Source organism: Ambystoma mexicanum, chromosome 4p (genome assembly GCF_040938575.1).
Source record: "Ambystoma mexicanum isolate Mex_15411 chromosome 4p, UKY_AmexF1_1, whole genome shotgun sequence".
Taxonomy (NCBI): domain Eukaryota; kingdom Metazoa; phylum Chordata; class Amphibia; order Caudata; family Ambystomatidae; genus Ambystoma; species Ambystoma mexicanum.
The window spans coordinates 128,530,939-128,550,498 of record NC_090927.1 but is presented as its reverse complement, the minus strand read 5'-3'; the positions used below and the strand labels follow the sequence as shown (position 1 = coordinate 128,550,498).

At 49.6% G+C, this 19,560-nt stretch overlaps 1 protein-coding gene across 4 annotated transcripts in view; it reads left to right on the top strand.

Moving 5' to 3' along the window:
- Window positions 1-19,560, top strand: part of DNMT3A (DNA methyltransferase 3 alpha) — a 2,439,715-nt gene that overhangs the window by 1,975,433 nt on the left and 444,722 nt on the right. For all 4 annotated transcript variants that reach the window (XM_069605556.1, XM_069605557.1, XM_069605559.1 and 1 more), the window contains one exon: window positions 4,736-4,881. In XM_069605556.1, coding sequence (XP_069461657.1) covers window positions 4,736-4,881 — 146 coding nt within the window. The remainder of the gene's footprint in view (window positions 1-4,735; window positions 4,882-19,560) is intronic.

Sequence of the window (19,560 nt, the reverse complement as noted above, 5' to 3'; positions counted from 1 at the left end):
TGTTGTTGAAATTGTTACCCAAGAGTCCTCTAAATTAAATGTGACACGATCATCCAAAGTTGGAAGAGTGGTACAACCGTTTTGGTGTAACCATTGGAGGAAAGGTGTATATTAAGCTGGGGAAGGGAGTTGGATAAAAGAAGCTGTTTTTAAATATGCATGGCTGATTCTATTTGAAAGGAGAAGTGGTCTAAGAGCATGAGGCAGATTCTATGGTAGCTGCAAGACAGGCAGAGAAGAGAAGAGTGCCTTGCCAACCTTTAGAGTAAGGAAGAGGTTTTGTGGAATTTGCCTAATATAGAAGTTGCAGTTTTGCCAGCAAACTCCTCTAAATCAGAAGTTGTAATAGCAGCAGTAGAACTGTGGTCGTCAATATTCCTGTCGGACGTGTACTAGCTTTAAGAAGTAGAAGTTGAAGTCAACTGTGAGCGAGCGAGGGAACTCGCTCTCACAGTAGTAAAGTAGAAGGAAGTTGCTGAAGCAATAGCAAGTAGAAGCATCCTGACAAACTGTAGTTGGAAAGTAGAGAACTTGATGCAAGTAGAAGTGGTACTTTTATCTTCGACTTGACCTATTCTTTCCTGGAAGTCATCCAGGAAACTCCATCGGTGCTATAATTTTTTTTGTGGGGATGTGAAAGGAGGATCTTTTCATCTTGCAAAGAAGAGACATTTACCAGGGGATTTTTATTTGTGTGAACGTTTGTTTCATTGGAACTTTTTCAAGACTTTCGCTAAGACTTCTGTTCCTTGGAAGAGAGGACTTTGAGACCTTTCTGGGGGAGCAGGCTCTGCCCAGGATAACTAGAAGTCATCCAAGACACTGGGTGTTTAGTAACATTTTATGTATGTTGTTTCCATGTTGCTTAGAATGTTTGTTTGTTGTTGTTTGGTGTGAGTGTTTGTTTTGTGAATATTAGGAGGTTTCCCATATATCTTAGAATAGGCGTTGACTCCCCTTGTAGAGTAGGTTTAGTTAGGATTTCTTTTGTAATTTTGTGTAGAGTAAAATGGCAAATCCTGAGAGAACTGAACAAAGTCATGAGTCTTACATTACTGACCCCTCGCAGAAGGCATGGAAGCACTAAGGCTGCTATGCATTAGGATGTAATTAAATAAGTATTCACAAATGGCAGAAATGACCAAATGCACTCGTCTCTCGAGGACTGGCTTGCTTTTCTTCCATCGTTGTTGCTGCATCATGAAATTGATAATTTTAACATTATAACATGTCATGAGGCCAATGCAGATGCACAGAGGAATGCGCATAGGAGGGATTATTTTGTCCCATTCATTTACACACAGGTCTTTCAAAACAAAATAAACAGTAAACTCTCTGTGGGCACTTGTGGTTACTTTAGACTCAAGCCTATATTTCGGCCACCTACCTTCTTGAATCTTACTTTCTCACTCCAGGTATTGTTTGGTTCTATGTCATTTCATCAACGGTTGTAATTTCGATTGTTTTTTTCATGAGTGTTTTTGACCGAAAAAACTCCTTAAGCCCCTCCATCCACTATTGTTTTTTTAACTAGTCCTGAACCCCCACACTTATATACACTTTCCCAACCCCCCTATATATTTTGATTCGTTTTTTCGGTAACAAATACTCGTAAAAGAACCCATCGAAATTACAACTGTTGATGAAAGAACGCTATACTGTTGTGTTGACCATACTGATCTCTGCAGCGTTCCCAGCTTCTTTTATTTCTTTATTTTTTTCACTGGCTGGGAACCCACGAGATAAGCTTAGCAGATGTTCTGTTGTTCAGTGGGGAATGTGCACTATTGTATCCGGACAGGACAATCTGTTGCTGGATTACACTGTCGCTCACAGCTCTCACTGTATCTGTGGTACCATGAGGTTCACTGAGGGCTCTGCAAGTTGTTGAACTGATATGTCAGCAAGGTTGTGTGAGAAACCTGAAGGTGTTCTCCCGAGCAGGCCTCAAGCATCCCTTACTCAGGTGACCAGGAAAGGACTGATGCTCTCAAACCCCAACTCTAGGGGCGGACGAGCGAGAGAGGATCACCTGGATGGGGGATCCCAGGGTTATGCTCGGGGAAAATAACCCAGGTGAGACGCAGTTTTATACCGAAGAGGAAAATGAGGCGGACGGAGTCCATAAGGCTTTTGTAGGATGTACCATCTATGATGCCCATCCTCTCACCGCATCTCTCCTGTCCACATCCAACAAACCCTCCATATATAAATCTCCTCCTCCTAGGATCCCGAACCCCTGTACATTCATAAACCACCCTAATACTCCCATTCATTCTCCTTTTCGTCCCTCTGATTGTTATTTCCAACACTCCCAATCTGCTCAAACAAAACACTACCGTTCCTACAACCCCCCCCATTCATTTAAATGATAATAATTTCGGTCATTCCCATTTGTTTTACAAACCCTACCAAACTTAGCCTTCCGAAATTACCTATCCCCCTAGGACGAAAGCTATAATTCCATAGAACACATCTTCCCCATCCTACCACATAGGATATTCAAAAACACTACACCTGCCCCTTTTATGACTTAAACACTTTCACAGACCACAGACAACGGATTAACATTCGAGACGTTCACCTAACATGTCCCAATGGTAGGGGCAGGCAAATTCAGGCAATTGACCAGAGCCACACACACCGGACGGCCTTTCCTTTCCCCACAGGAATTAAAGGTGGAGCACAAGAGCACAGGACGAGCAAGGCAGACTGCACGATGTGAGAGCTAACTCAGCATGGCGGTTCAAGAGGAGGAGAAAGACGGAACATACGGATGGGGTGACAATGAAAGAAGTGACCTTGCCCTTTCCAAACAATGCCTGTGAATCCTCCACAGAAGGAATCGTAAGACTGCAAACAATTGCCAGTGTGTGTTGCAGCAGATATCTAAGGTACATGAGATCCTCATCCGCTGATAACCAAGTTGGGGAGAGATGCTGGTCTCTCTGGTACCAATCTTGACTCCAAGGAGAAGAAAGCCAGGCGGTTCATCACAGGCGGTGAGTCGAGGGGAGAGTCGATAAACCGAACCATGTTGAACGAAAAGTAGACCACGGCTAATTCGAACCTGGAAAGGTTTAAAGGAAATAATGAGAAAAGAGGGGGGAAACCAGCAACAGAGTAGGCCGGCACCACGTGGGTGCTCATGCAGGAAACTCTGGTCGATTACTTGATTTTCGAGACTACCATAACCAGAAGGCCTTGGGAAAGAAAAGGCGACAAGTGGTCATACAGGGGTCTTGTAAAATCCTCTGTACCGTCTAAGTCTTTGACCGACAGACGATTGTGAAAGAAAGGGAAATAAATCCTGCTTGGTGAATTGAGCGATTGAACTGTGTGTTTCATAAAGGTTGGTGAGAGTAAACCCAGCAGAGGGAAGCCGACAACCAGAATAGTGTGTTGATCGAAGTGAACCCAACCAAGGGGTGTCCACCGTGAATTGTCTGTAAAAGTTGGCGAGAGTGAACCCAGCAGAGGGAAGCCGACAATTGGGGCGAAGCCCCAAGAACTGTTTAAAAAGACATTAAAAGATTTATGCATGCAAGAAGTATTGGAAGACCAGGGGAAGTGAATTGTCCCCCTTGTCAGTTGGGTCCGAGCCCGGCTGAGAGAGATTCACAGATGAAAATTCATCACCCAAAGTTGATGGAGAAAAGGAACTATTTAGTTGTTTTGTTGACTACGACTAGTGAGGGGGTCTGCACCGAGAAGAGGGGGGTCCAGGGGTGAAGCCATCACCAAACATATATGTGGAAAATAACTGATTGTTGTTGAATACATCAGGACCTCAAAGGCAAGAGACTTTTTATTGAAAAAAGACTTGAGCATCGAAGAACCCAGCTGGAACAGAACTGTAAGCTCGTGCTGAGAAAGCTCGGGTGTGTGCTGTGTTCCAAGGTCCCACCTTGTCTCGCGCTGAAAACGTGGGGAAGGGAAACCCATGGCAATCACATCCTGACTTTTTATTTGTGAACACTTCTTTCTTTATTGAAATCCCTTATCCCACACAATTTATGTAATTATTTGTAAGGATTTGGAAATAGTTTTCTTTTTAGTATCAATCTTTTTACTTTGACAAGACGCCACAAGGACTGCCTTATTTTTCATTTGATGGTCGAAGCTTGCTCCCATCTTAGATTTAGTTATAGGTTAGGCATTTTTCCACCCTGCATTTACAATTTAATAAACACCCTTGAACTGTGATCACTTGTGTCTGTCTTTACTGTTGCCACCATTCCTTACAGTTGCAACAGCTACACACTTGCTATGCTCTTCTGTTGCAGGTGAACACATCACTTAACTGGAAAGCTTCTCTTTCCCAGGTAATCAATTTGATTATGTCTAGAAAGAGCTTCAGGCTCTACCATTTCAGGAGGGGCTGTATCCAAGCTACTCTGTAGGATATACCAAAGGGTTGGGAAGGAACAGGATTTTTAGGCCTAGACTGATAATCAACACTGTGATTGTCCCCTGACATTTCACTGGGACCATAGCATGTGGGACCAGGGGATCCTAGCATTACCTCTCCTGGTTTCAATATACTGTAGTTTGCCATTGCTCACAGCTGCCTAATGGCACCGCTTTTGCAGACCCAATAGCAAGGCAGGGGACTTCATCACGTCTTACTGATGTTTGTTGCTGCTAACAACATCCAGGCACAACACAAGTATGTTCTAAAGGTGGCTTGGTGCCTAACTCTCTCTGAATTCATCTTTGTATTGCTCTGTTACAGGTCTGTTGGTGCTAAAGGACCTTGGGTTCCAAGTAGATCGTTACATTGCCTCTGAAGTATGTGAAGACTCCATCACTGTGGGAATGGTGCGGCACCAAGGCAAGATCATGTATGTTGGAGATGTCCGAAATGTGACACGTAAGCATGTAAGTGTAAGCAAAACATGGATGAACATAATAATTTAGTACTTTAACCATGCACTCTACAAAACTTGAAACATATAAAGTTAATCTATTTAAACCCCACTGAGTTGGTGGCAAGGATATTTCTGGTGCCCTTTTTTAAGACATTTAAACAATAGCTTAAGGGTTTATTTACAGTTCGAGCTTGTGATGGATAGCCACACATAGTGTATCTAGCGTACTATGGGATTCACGTTTTTCTTTATGGGAGGGTGGTGATCATAGACGAAGACAAACTGTGTGATTCCTCCATCTAGATCATGTCAAGATCTAGATGACTTCTGATAGCAGGTACAAAATAAACACAAAACCAGTTGTACAAAATGTTTGCTGAAATGCTAACTCAAAATAGTACAAGCCGACAGCATGTCTAGCTGAGACATGAGACATTCACACCAGGACAATTGTCTTATTTATCTATTTAGTTTCATAGTGCCAACATTTATCATTTTGTCCACTTAAGATTTGTCATATACATTTCATCATGAGATCATGACATAATACATAGATGTTTGAATAGTTTTTGTAAGTGGCGCATTTTCTTCACAGCTCTGTTTATTAAGGGACCAAGTGAGGTACTTTAAAAGGAGTCAACCCATTGCATACATTACTCCAAAATCATGCCTCCCAAGAAAGTAATTGAAGCACATTTCCCTCACACATTATATTCCGACATAAAGCCCTTTTCCAGCCGTTTTATTAACATATTTTGATACCTCTTCACCCCACCATCTGCACAGCAAAAAGTAAAGGGGGAGGGTGCAAGAGTGTCATAAATTGCGTAATTGACTTACAGTGTTAGCAGCTCTCAATCCAAGCAAGTCACAAATACCTGTTGCATTCCGATTGAATTTTACAGATTCTTAGGACTCATTTCTAACTTCTTCTCCGGTTTACAAATTTCTTTTCAAAACAAATGCTCTCCCTGCTCTGCCACTATGAGCGTGTAGCCATTTTATTTGTTGTTCCCTTGCATTATTATAGAAATATAGTCACAGAGCGTTCAGCAATTCAAAACAAAATGGTTAATTGTTGAACACGATACGTGTATTTTGAAAATATTTAATTGCTGTCACATGCCTGACGGAACACAAACATACTGACAGAGGAATAAAGTTTAAAGGGTTTTCCAAAGCATTAGTTAAACATAAGACCATTGCATGGATGTTTTTGTCAGGATGGCTGTAACATTAAGATTCTTGGGAAACCTAGATCTTGAAAGCAGTATTACATAAGAAGGACAACAAAAAAAAGACAAATATAAAATTTGAGATATGAAAATCTCCTGGTTATTGATTTCTAGATCTGTTATTCTCCTTTCTTCTGGAGATCACAAGGCCTCGTCTTGGGATGTAAGGGCTTCCTCCCTTTGCTAAGTATCACATATGTTCTCTACTTATTGGGGCTCTCCTTACCTCCGTTTCTTACTCCCCTCTTTCAGGGCCAGGGGGCTCTCTGTCTGTGGCACATCCCCTCTCCTGGGGATCAAAGTCGCCCTCTCGCTATCATTCTCACTCTCTCCATTGTAGCAAACCTCTCTTTTGGGTGTACAGAGCTTACTCCTACGTCCCGTCTCTTTTCCTCCATACAGAATGGGGCGTCCCTCGCTAGGTACGGGAAACGGAACCCTTTTTACCAGAAAGATTGTCTTCCCCTTTAAATTTAGATGCACGCGAGTCATGGCCCTGGGACCATGTACTCCCTTGACTCTGCCCACTGGCGCCACGCCCTAGTCCTCTTTTACACCTCAACAGGAGTGGACCACATTCACCTTAGGCTGTGGTTGAGGGCCTATTTTGTACTCGTAATTCCACTCTACAACTTCCCCAGAGATGATAATTTCCCTTCTTTCCATCTAGCTAATTTCATTCAGAGTCCTACGTAGTCTGTCGTCCTGTGCCACGCATGTCGACAACGGTGGGATTCAGCAGATGTCTGGCCTGTGAGGCCTCCTTCCCCACGTCGGATACCCACGCGATGTGCCTCCGGTGCCTTGGTGAGGACCACGACTGCTCGGCCTGCGATGCGCTCACCCCACGCTCGCTGAAGAACCGCTTGGCCTGGTGGAGGTAGCTGTTCTCAAGATCACCACTGGAGCACATCAAGGAGTACCTCATGCAGAAGGGCAGGCCAAAGTTAGGTGCCCTGTTCTCCACTGCACTCGCAAGGGCGGCTCCTTCCCCAGGAAGCATTCAAGCAGGAGGGGGCCTTCCAGGCCCTACTACCAGCAAGGGGACTGAGGCTCTAGAAGCTACCGCCCGCACGGCTGAGAGGTCCAAGGATCCTACCGGTCGCTCTGCAAAGACTCTAGTACCGGGGATCTCCCTGAGGGGCTTAGCTCTGATATAGAGCAGAAATCCGAGGGGGTGCCTAAACGCAGTCCCACGCACACTAACACTGACGTGGCCGAGGGCACTTCGCCTCCCAGGCCTTTTCGGAAGTGCAGGGAAGGTCCGAGCATTACAGTCAAGCAAACAGGTGGAGACTGGTCCCATTACGACGGTCATCGCACAGCAAGCACGTGGCACAGTGCCAGACAAAATGGCGGTGCATCCTGAGCCCCACCTTTACAGTGCGCATGGATTGTAGTGCGTGCCATGGTGGTATTCGTCACCGCCAGTCACCTTGTGCACCTTGTACCAAACTACATCCACGCAGGGGCTAATCACAGACCTCGGCTACCTGAGGCAAGGCACGGCGAGGGCACAGCAACAGGTACAGGCCCAAGGACCCTGTCATGATCTCTGCTTCCAAAAGGTCAGGGTTTTCCCAACTCCCTTGGAAGCAGATCCATAACCCAGGTTCCGAGTGCCAACCAGTCCCAATTGGGACCTTTTGGACCCAGTCCTGGCGCCAGTGGCACCAGGCTCATAAATATGCCCAGTCCCAGCGCTGGAAGCGCCGGGCTCATAATGCTTGGGTGGACTTACCTGCAGCAGATCATGCTGCTTACTTGCCTGCCAGTTGAGCCTCTGATCCTCTTCTGTTTGGAACTACTTTTCCTGTTGGGTGGGGCAGGAGCCACTCCCTAGGTTCAGAACACTGGAACTCTTCTGGAAAGCAGGAACTCTTTTCTTACCTAGGCGTGGCTGTGGAAGGAGACACCTAAGCACTACAGGAGGCTATTTAAACCACACCCGATGGATGAATCTTGCTTTGCGTTATTCTGCATCCTCTGCAGCAGAACGCTCATCGTGTCTTCTGCATCTGATCCTGGGCCTAAGGAAAAAGGCTTACCATCCTGAATCCAGTCTTCAGCAACACCCGTAAAGACAAGAAAGAACAGGTTAGCATTACGGTCTTCAGTGACAGCGCTCCACTTACCTGGTCCATCGGCTGTCACCAACGCCTCGCGCTGCATTCCGGCATCTGAAAGACAAAGGCTTACCTACTCTTCGTGCGCTCCGGAGGTCTTCGCACTGCATTCCGGCATCTGAAAGACAAAAGCTTACCAACTCTTCGCACGCTCCGCAGGCCTTCGGCGCTGCATCCCGCATCTGAAAGACAAAACAAGGTGCGTTTAAAGACATTGGGGAACTTTAATACTCACGTGCCATTACTCCTTTCCACATCTAACCCAGTGGGTATTCCGGCACCCTGCAGCCGCTCCGAACTCGTACCTGCAAAATAAAAAGACAGTTAGAGCTCAACGTGAAGCAGGCAACAAGCACTTACTTACGTGCTTCCAGGCGCTTCTATTCATCACACGGGCTCCATCTTCAACTCACTTCAGCCCGTCATCCGCCATCGCCGGAACCCTGCAAAACAAGAGACATCATTACTAAAGACTTTTAAAGACATTAGAATTACTCGAAACTTACCGTTCGTGCAGTAAACGACGGACAGCAGTCCTCTGAAGTCAAGAGGCCTGCTCCCCTTATCCAGTGAAGAAACTGGTTACAGCACCCTGCCCCGAGGCAGATGGAGAGCACGGCGTTCACTTACCTAAGGTGAGAACGTTAACCTTTGGGGTTCTACAGGAGAAGAGAAAGGGAAGAAGAGAGAGACATTCAATAACCCAGTTCATTAATCCCATATTTTCTATCTGCAGACATCTTACCCTTCGAGTCAGACATACAGTGCACAGAGGTCCAGCCCAAAGAGCCAGCCGTGTGTTACACATCACCTTTGAAGATACGGTATACGCCCAGTCAAGACCGGCGCCTCTACGGGAATCAGGTGAGCGTTACAGACCCACACCCACACCCACGCAGGAACGCACTTCACCAGCATGCGAGGACAGGATCTTCCAGAAATTACTCACACGCATGAGGTTGCCTCAAATGGGCATGATATTCAAAGGGGTCATCCAAGACATGCTCCCTGCTGCCCCTGTGCAGCCTCCTGTCTTGGTTCCTACACAGGTAACAGTGCAGGCCCAGGATCCTGCGCTTCCCCAGGCACCAATTGCTGCATCAGCCTTGACCCTGACTCTCACCCTCCAGCGCAGCGACCGGCACAACCCATCAGCACGCAGAAACTGCCTTCAGCACACCCGCCCCCCCAGGCACTACACCAGCAGGCCCGGCCCGTAGGACACAGCGGGTGACAGACAATGAGGAAGATCAAGACACCTCCTCCGCTAGGGCCTTCCATGAAAGGCTGGCGGGAGTGACGGAGTACCTAGAGATGCCGCAGATAGAGCAACCAGAGGCATGGGTATAGGCCGAGGTACTTACCATTCGGGCAACCACCAAAACGTGCATCCCGTTGCAAAAGGATGTCGAGTCCCAGGCAAAGAAGGGCTGGATAACACCCCACTCTACACCACCTACTAACAAGCGCCTAGATGCCAAATATCAGCAGGCGGAGGGGCACTCTCTGGTTCTATCAGTGCACCTGCAGCCTCACTCCTCCTCACTATTGCAGTGGCTTCGATGTATGCAAAGCCACAGGCCTCCACGTCTACACCCACGTAGGCCCTGTTAGGCAAAGAAGAAAAGCTCCTAGAGGCCTAAGGGAAGAAGATATATTCCAATGCTACTCTCCACCTGCGGCAGGCTAATGTGGATGTCATGCTTGCCGTAATGAACCAAAAACTCTGGAGGGAGATGACAAAATTCCTTCCCACACACAGGCGAGATTCAAGGCAGGTCTTGCAGATGCGAAGATAGTGGCCCAGCACATTATGGAGTCGACAGAGGCCCGACTAGTGGAACAAGTCCCCTCCCTCGAATAGCAGGTTGAGTATGCGTTCCTGCGCATCAGGGTTAAACTTGGGTGCCTTAAGCCATGCGGTCCTCCTCATCATATTGGTGGCAACACATACAGCCCTGCCTGTGGTGTCTATATGTGCCACATATTTCAGCATGACTTTTCCAAAATAACTAGAAAGGTACACATGTTTCTTAGTGATATAAAGGGCTTCTCCAGCATGGGGTCTGGCATGGATTCACATGCTCATGAATATTCCCCGTCGTCAGGCTGGGAATCCTCGGTAAAGAAAAAATCAGTATCAGTTTCGTTTCTGATCTGTCTTTCGTAGTAGTAACCAATCACTGATCTCTGCGTCATACTGACCACAGCCAATGACTGCCCTCTACCTAAGCCCCGCCTCTGGCAGCTATCGTCAGATTTTTACCGCACGTTCAAGTGTTGGGATCCTCGTGCTATTGCTCTCGAGCGTTAGTGCTATTTTTCACGTTTTTTCTCAGAACAATTTCTCTTTTTTCAGTCAAAAGAGCCTCAAGCTCCACCGTTTCTTCATCCGATCAACGGGGACCCGTGACGGATTCCTCTACGCCCCTCAAGGGTGAAGATTTCGTCGAGCCGCGCTTTTGGAGGACTCCAGAGGTTTCTCAGGCCCATCTTGAATATGGCCCAGGAGAAGGGAAGCTCGACGCCCGGAAAGCTGTTCAGGGTCTGCCCTGGACGCCAGCTTCAGAATGTCTTTAAGGAGGACGAACACTCCCTTTGCCTTTACTGCCTGCATGTGGACAAGACGCACGTGGAGAAGGACTGTGCGTTTTGCGGCAATATGTCGGAGCGGACCATGAAGGACCGCCATCAACGTCTCGCCAACTGGCTGAAAGGAAAGAGCCCGTCAGGCGAGAAGAAGAAGAAGTCTGAGCGGTCTTCTAAGACCTTTGAGGGCGCCCCGGCGACGGGGGTCCACCAGAAGGCGAAGAACCGCCAGTCCGCTGGCACCGGGAGCGCCGAACGGTCGGGCTCTACGGGCGCCAGGCAGGGCGCATCCTCCCCGGCACCATCAACCACGAGCCAACGCTCTGGCTCGGGTAAGAGGAAGGCCGAGCACCTGGCGAAACTCCTGGAGAGACCCCGGTCGTGCCCTAAGGCCCCATCGGAGGGGGAGCGAGGTGGTGACCCTCCCCCCAAGGAGAAGGCGGTGAGCGCACCTAAGGTGGTGAAAGCCTTGATCCATCCGGCCAAGGCCTCTATCGAGACAGTCGCGGCGGCCCTGGCTCAGCCTATGGAGGCTACACCAGTGGTGGCGACCCCGGGGCCCAGAATCTCCCTGCCACCGCGGAGGGAGTCCTCTTTCATGCCCATCGACAGGACCCCCGTGAAACCTCTGACGGAGAAGAAAAAGGGGGGGGCAGGAGGTCGTCGTGGACTCGGCCTCAATCTCTGAGGAGGAGCTGATCGAAGTCTTAGGCCACGGCTCTGGCGCGGAAGAAGGCCATCCTGTCGGGAGGGACCCCGACGTGGAAGACGAGGATGCCGACGGGGCTCCTGATCGCCTGTCGGATCTCCCTCAACCAGTGCCGCAAGACAACTCGGCGGCCATTTTGTTGGCTATACAGTCCTTATGCTCGGAGATAAGGACAAGACTGCCGTTACCACCAACGGAGGAACCGCTCCCGACGGGGGACCCGGCGCCAGGCCCTTCTGGGGGCCCTCCCCCTAAGAGAAGGAGGATTCATCCTCCACCTCCTTTTCAGCCATCGCGCCCTGTTCAGCCCTCCTCCCCGTCCACGACACGTGGGGATGATACGGGGACTGACACGGCCGCGACAGGTACAGACGACGAGGTTTACGACGAGGATCTCCCGTCGTCACCTCCCACCCGGGCTTCCGCGCCCGAGGAGATTGGATCGTTTCACTCCATGATCGCCAGGGCATCCAAGCTTTTCCAGCTCTGCCCGGAAGAGAAGAAGGAAGGTTTCTTTTATCAACGGCGTGAGACCAAGAGGAAGACGGTCCTCGCTGTACCTCTACTAGACGATATTTGGGATGAGGGCCTCGCCCTCCTCAAGAACCCATCCACGACGCCGGCTAGAAGGGATCGGTACGAGAAGAAGTGCCGGGTCCCGGACGCGGCCCCCTTGTGCCTTCGGGCACAGCCGACCCCGGACTCGGTCGTCTCCGCGGCGGCCAGAAAGAAAGCAGGGGGGGGGGCGCAGCCTCTACGTCAACCTCCCCGCCGGACGGCGAAGGAAAGAAATTAGACACGATGGGACGCAGAGTCATCTCGTCGGCAGCGACGACGATTAAGGCTGCCAACGCCTTGGCTATCGTAGCCCGCTACGACAGGGAGTTGTGGTACAAACTGGCCCCCCTGCTGGACTTCCTACCAGACGACAAGAGGGCGGAAGCCCTAGAGATCTTGCAGGAAGGAGAGGTGGCGTCGGACCACGCCATTACGATTGCGACGGACATCGCTGATACTGGATTTCGCCAGTTGGGCAACGGCGTGTGCCTTAGGCGGCGTGGATGGCTCAAGGCTACTGACTTCCGTCAGGACGTGCAAACCAGAGTCTTGGACATGCCGTTCGACGGAAACAACCTGTTTGGGAAAACAGTGGACGATTCCCTTCAAGCCATCAAGGCGGACACGGAGACGGCCCGGGCTCTTGGGGTTCTCCAGCAACGGCGGCCGCCCTTTCGGAGCAGCGGAGGCAAACGGGGTGCCTCCAAAGGTTCCAGCGGCGGATTTTCCACCTACCGTCAAGCGGCCCGTTCGTCGTCACAGGAAGCTTACAGGGGACGAGGCAAGTCAGGCGGACCCCGCCTTCGTCGCCAAGGAGGACAAGGCGGCAAAGCCTCGTGGAAGCAGGACTGAACCGGCTGTGGGGTCGGGCCCCCACCGAAGCACCCCGGTGGGAGGCCGGCTGGCGAGCTTCGTCAGCGTGTGGGAGTCCATCTCCACCGACCGTTGGGTGCTGGATGCCCTAGCTCAGGGTCACGCGCTCGAGTTTCTAAAGAGGTGCCCGCGCTTCCCCCCTGTGGCCAGGAAAGAACATCACGTCCCTCAACTTCTCTTGGAGGTAAAGGCGATGCTCAAGAAGGGCGCCATCGAGCTCGTCCCAAAGAGGCTTCGGGGCTCCGGAGTTTACTCAAGATACTTCCTCGTGAAGAAGAAGACGGGAGGATGGCGTCCCATCCTGGACCTACGACGACTGTACAAATTCATCAAGGCACAGAAGTTCCGGATGGTCACCCTCCAACACGTCCTGGGTCAACTGGAGGAGGGCGATTTCCTCTCTTCGTTGGATTTGGAGGATGCCTACTTCCATATTCCCGTCCTAAAGGGACACCGAAGGTTTCTCAGGTTCGTGGTCCAAGGGCGTCACTACCAGTTCAGAGCCCTTCCCTTCGGATTGAGGTCGGCACCCAGGGTGTTCACCAAGTGCCTCGCACCGGTGGCGGCGCAGCTGCGCCGAGAGTGGATCCACGTCTACCCCTACCTGGACGACTGGCTCATCCGAGCAAAGACGAAGGAGCTCGCCGTGGAGCACACGGCAAGGACCGTCCAACTACTCACGGACCTGGGATTCTCCATAAACTACGCCAAGTCCCACCTGGTGCCCGCGCAAGACGCTCTGTTTCTGGGAGCGAAGCTCGACACAGTGTTGCTTCTGGCCTCTCCGTTGGAGCAAAGGACGAGGGCCATCTTGGGCAAGGTGCAACGGATGCTGGTTGCGGACGCGGCCAGGGTGAGGTCCATCAAGTCCCTCCTCGGAATGATGTCTTCTTGCATTTATCTCATCCGCCTGTCCAGGCTCCGGATGTGCCCGTTGCAGGAGTTCCTGGACGCGCGCTGGATCCAGACGACGGGCAGCTTCGAGGAGAGGATCACACTCGACGAGAGTTTCCGACGAGCGATCCGGTTGGTGGGGCACCCGCGCGCATCTGACGGCGGGCATGGACATCCAGACCCCCGGCCACCAGGAGACAGTGACCACGGATGCCTCCCTGGAAGGGTGGGGAGCGCACACCGAAAATCTGCACGCGAGAGGCCTTTGGCTTCCGACGGAGAAGTCCCTCCATATCAACGTCCTGGAGCTCCGTGCAGTGTTTTGGGCCCTCAGGTCCTTTCTTCCGTCCCTCAAGGGCAAGGTGGTGAGGATCTTCACCGACAACACCACCACCATGTTCTACATCAGGAAGCAGGGCGGTACCAGATCCCCAGCCCTGTCCAAGGAGGCGCAGGATCTGTGGCATTGGGCCGTCGCCCAAGGGATGTTTCTGGTGCCGTTTCATCTGGCAGGGATAAAAAACACCATCGCCGACTCGCTCAGCAGAGAGCTGCGCTCGTGCCACGAGTGGGAACTACGACAGGATCTAGTGGACCGCCTCTTCCGACGGTGGGGCACACCCCAGATCGATCTGTTCGCGACGGCGACGAACTCCAAGTGCCGGAGGTTCGCCAGCAGGTTTCCCCAGCCAAGGAGCATGGGCGATGCTTTCTCGTTCCCCTGGGAGGGCCTGTTTCTATACGCGTTCCCTCCATTGCCATTGCTGATCCGGCTCATCAACCAGCTCAAGAGGTCACGGTGCAGGATGATCCTCGTCGCACCTGCGTGGCCGAGGCAGATATGGTTCGCGGACCTTCTGGACTTGTCAGCGTCCCCGTCAATCAAGCTGCCAGTGGATGCGGATCTTCTCTCCAGGGAAGGAGGCGCCATCCTCCATCACGACCCGAAGTCGCTGAACTTGCAGGCCTGGCTCCTGCAGCGTTAGAGTTTGGAGGATACAACATACCGGCCGACTGCAGAGAGGTTCTTGCAAAGGCCAGGGCGTCCTCAACTCTCAAATGCTATGGACACAAATGGAAGAGGTTCTCTGTCTGGTGCCATGCACAGAAGATTAACCCTCTACGGATTACGGCTCCCCAGGTACTGCCGTACCTTCTGACGCTGGCCAAGGCTGGACTGGCGCACGCGTCCATCAAGATTCATCTTGCTGCGATCTCCCGATACACCAGAACCACGGGGCGGACGTCTTTGTGGTCTCATCGTCTGGTGAAAGAATTCATGAAGGGACTGTTCAGATCGTTCCCGCCGGTGAAGGCTCCGGCCCCGGCGTGGGAGCTCAACGTGGTGCTGACCAAGCTCATGGGACCTCCGTTCGAGCCTCTGCACTCGGCTCTGTTGAAGTTCTTGTCGTGGAAAACAACGTTTCTTGTGGCCATCACCTCCGCACGAAGAGTGGGAGAGATCCAGGCCCTTTCCTGCAAACCCCCGTACTTTACTTTTCACGACACGAGGGTAGTGCTCAGGACGCACCCCTCCTTCATGCCCAAGGTGCCGTCGGACTTCCACCTCAACGAACCCTTGGTGTTGCCTGTTTTCTTCCCGTCGCCGGCCGAAAGGACTTTGCACTCGCTGGATGTGGCTAGAGCGCTGAAGTTTTACGTAGACCGCACGAAGTGTTTTCGGAAGACGTCACAACTTTTTGTGAACTTTGGACCTGTCAATCAGGGGAAAGCTCTCTCAAAGGCCTCCATTTCCAGATGGCTCTCCGGCTGTATCATGTACTGTCATCGGTTGGCAAACCGACCACTGCCTGGCCGTCCGAGAGCCCATTCCACCAGAGCGATCGCAGCTACCACGGCGTTCCTATGTGGTGTGCCCTTGCTGGACATCTGCAGGGCTGCTACGTGGAGGTCGACGCACACCTTCACGAAATTCTACTGCGTCGATCGGGATTCCAGGTAGGAGTCCAGGGTCGGCCAAGCAGTGCTGCGCAATCTGTTCGCCTAAGGTGAGCCTGGTGAGGAGGTAAGAATTGCTTAATGTTGAGTTTGATGTAATGCTTAATGTTGAGCCTTTGCCACCTCCCGTGGTTGTGCATGTGTGTACTGCTATGTATTCTTTATTCATGAGCATATGAATCCATGCCAGACCCCATGCTGGAGAAGGAACAAGTTACTTACCTGTAACTGTTGTTCTCCAGCATGGGTCTGGCATGGATTCACATGCGAACCCTCCCGCCTACCGCTCTGCGGCTCTTCACTTGGTCATACTGCCACTTCACGTGCTACCAAATCTGAAGATGGCTGCCAGAGGCGGGGCTTAGGTAGAGGGCAGTCATTGGCTGTGGTCAGTGTGACGCAGAGATCAGTGATTGGTTACTACTACGAAAGACAGATCAGAAACGAAACTGATACTGATTTTTTCTTTACCGAGGATTCCCAGCCTGACGACAGGGAATATTCATGAGCATGTGAATCCATGCCAGACCCATGCTGGAGAACAACAGTTACAGGTAAGTAACTTGTTCCATACACATACTTTACGGCTAATAGTCTGTGGCCAGCAGCAAGCAGGCGGGCTACAAATATCCAATATAACATAACTATAAAATTATTTCCAGTTCCAACATATCTTTTTAAACAATGACATTTGTGGATTTATTCCATTACAGTGTGAGTTGCATTTAATAGAAATGCACTATGGACAGAACATACTGCAGTAAAAATGAGACACATTTCCAATTCCAACATGGATTAGCTGATTGTTAATACATTTAAATTGAAAGATAAATAATGCAAACAAATGTAATTCTTTGCAACAACTGTGAGCTGCACACAGATACTGGATTGGGTTCCTATCGAAACCAATTAAAACAAACCATGTCAAATATAATTTAACAAACTGTATAATATCACAATCTCAAATAACCTAATTTACCATTTTAACTAGTAAAAGTAAGTGCTTGCCTTTGTGGATGCATGCCACCAAAACGATCAACAATAGCATCATCAGAAACCGATTGTAGCACTTTCTTCTCTGCTAAAAATAAGCAAGGTCTTGTAATCTAGATTGCCCCATTGTACATCTGAGCCAATTGTGTAGTGTCCGTAAACCACTGCAAGATCTCTCGCAGCTACAACTGCTCAATGGCACAGTTAAAATATTTGAATTTTCTTTTAAAGTTGTAGACAGAGGATCTAAAAGCTTATCCACTGACAGACTATATAAACCCTCCTCTGGCTGTAAAGCCAGAGGCTAAGGTGATGTGTTGCTCTTTTGCACCTTTGGGATACTGAGGCCACACCTTTAAAATTCATATGCTCCCATCTTCCCAAGAGGGTCTGTGACCATTGCACAAGACTCCGTCCTTTATTCCCTGCTGCTCGGGCCCTCTGACATCTTATCAGCTCCTGGGCCCTTAAGAAGGCTTCTTATATTTTCCTAAAAAGTTCTATAAAATGGTGGTAGGAACTGGTGAGGGTAGGTAAGATAGTGGTAGGGCGTGATAAGAGGTGATGGTGGTAAGAATGAGTGAGTTTGGTTAAAAAAGCTGGTGCGGACGAATTAGCATGAGGTGAAACAAAGGCAGCGATGGACAAAGTTTTGTAGGAATGTTGAAGGGAAGAGTCAGGTTGGATAATCTTTCTTTTATAACATGCCTAATAGCAGGCTCTAAACGCAGGACCAGGATTCAAACCTGTGTTGCTCTGCTGTCTTGTTTTCATGGCGTGCGTGTTACCCCAGAGCTATCCCCCAGGCACAGATAAGATTAGGATAATCATGGGCTAGGACTGGGTAAGATGTAGCACACAATTGGTTACAGTTTCAAAGATGAAGGCAAGGATGAGTTATGAATGCATAAGATAGTTGTAGGGATGGGTGGAGTTGGGTAGAATACTGGCAAGGTGAGAGTGGAAAACAAACTCTAAGGACGGGTTATTATTGGTTAGTTGGCTGTAGTGATGGGAGAAGTTGGGTAGGATGATGCTTGGGATGGGTTATATCAACTCCCATAATGGTGTTAAAGATGTTTGGGCATTATGGTGGCAGGAGTGGGTAGGGTTGGCAAAATTGTGGTATGGGTATGTATGGGTGTGTAAGATATTCACGTGTTGGTTAGTTTGGGTAATATGGTAGTTGCAACTGAGTGAGGTTGTATGTGTAGTGGGTAGAAGTGGATTAATTTGGATAAAAGGTTGATAGTGATTGGTGTATAATGATGGTGGCAGGGATGACTGAGGTTGTGGAAGATGGTGTTAGGGAAGCTAAGGTTGGCTATGATATCAGGAGTGATTGTTAAGTAACGTGTGAGGTTGCACAACATGATGGGGACACATGGGGTCGGGCAAGATGGTGTTTGGAAAGGTGAGACTAGCTAAGATGGTGGGGTGACATTTAATAACATGGAGGTAAGAATAGTTAAGGACGGGTGATGGTGCATAACATGATGGTAGGGCTGTATCAATAAGATGTGGTAGGAATGGATAAGGCTGAGCCAGGCGGTGGTAAAGAAGGATGAGGTTGTAAAATATCTCATTAGCGTGGCAGTGTTAGCTGATATAGAGATAGAGATTTGTGATTGATGGCAATATTGTAGGGATGGATTGGGTTGGGCAAAACGGCAATAGGGTTGATGGCGTAAAATGGTGGCATGGTGAGGTTGGGTAATGTGGTCGCAAGGATAGGACATGTTGGATAGGATATATTAACAGTGTGTTATAGTTGGATATGATGGTGACGGATGGGTGAGGTTAAAGGTTGCATTAAGGACTGACTGAGTTGGGAAAAATATGGCAAGGATGGCTGGGGTTGGTTAAGAGGGTGAATTGGATGGACATGTTTGGGAGCGATTGTGGTAAACTTGGATCGCTGATACAGGCGATAGGAATAGGGGCGGCTGGATGACGTTTGGGAGTAAAGCTGTATGAATGGGTGAGGATTATGTGGCAATGAGCGGTAGGACTAAGGCAAGCTTAGACAATGCTGCTGATGGGAGACATCATGGATGGTCCATGCAGCCTTAGTCCTGGCACCTATGTAGGCCATGCAGCTGTGCATATTGGTGCTAGGGTGGGCTGGTACATGTGGTGCCGGTGGTAGGTGATGGAACCTAGTGATGCTAGTCCAGGGGGGGGGGTAAGGAAAAGGTGAACAGGTGAGTTTAGGCCCTAGCCTACTGTCTCCTAAATAGATTCCATCTTGGTATCCAAAAACACTTCCTTGTCCCACCATTATCACTCTTTCCGTCCGTCTTCAATTGCAGTGCCTGCAGTCCCTCAAATTCAGGATCTACACCCTCAATTACTGCCACTAAGCTGATATCCCAATCCACAATGTGTAGACTTGTCCTTCTCTGGAGGTGGTGACCGACGCCTTGATGCCACAGTTCGCTCTTTCAGGGGTGGATCACTTTTTCAACGTCAAATAAAGTGAAGGAAAATATAATTTTCTTTGCCTCTATTAATCCGTGAAGTTTCCGATCTCTCAAGTTGCAGAGTCAATCTCAGAAACCAGGTGTCTGATTGCAACATTCAAAGCCTGATCTTCCCAGACTTCGACTCATCAACCCACAATGCTAGCAGGCCTTTTCTCAAGTGGTTTAAAAGTTTCTTTGATTTTAAGCAATGTATCGAAGGCCTGCAAGTGCAAAATGTATGCTAACAATAGATTAATTTTGAAACAAAGTCGGAGTGTGCCCTTAGCC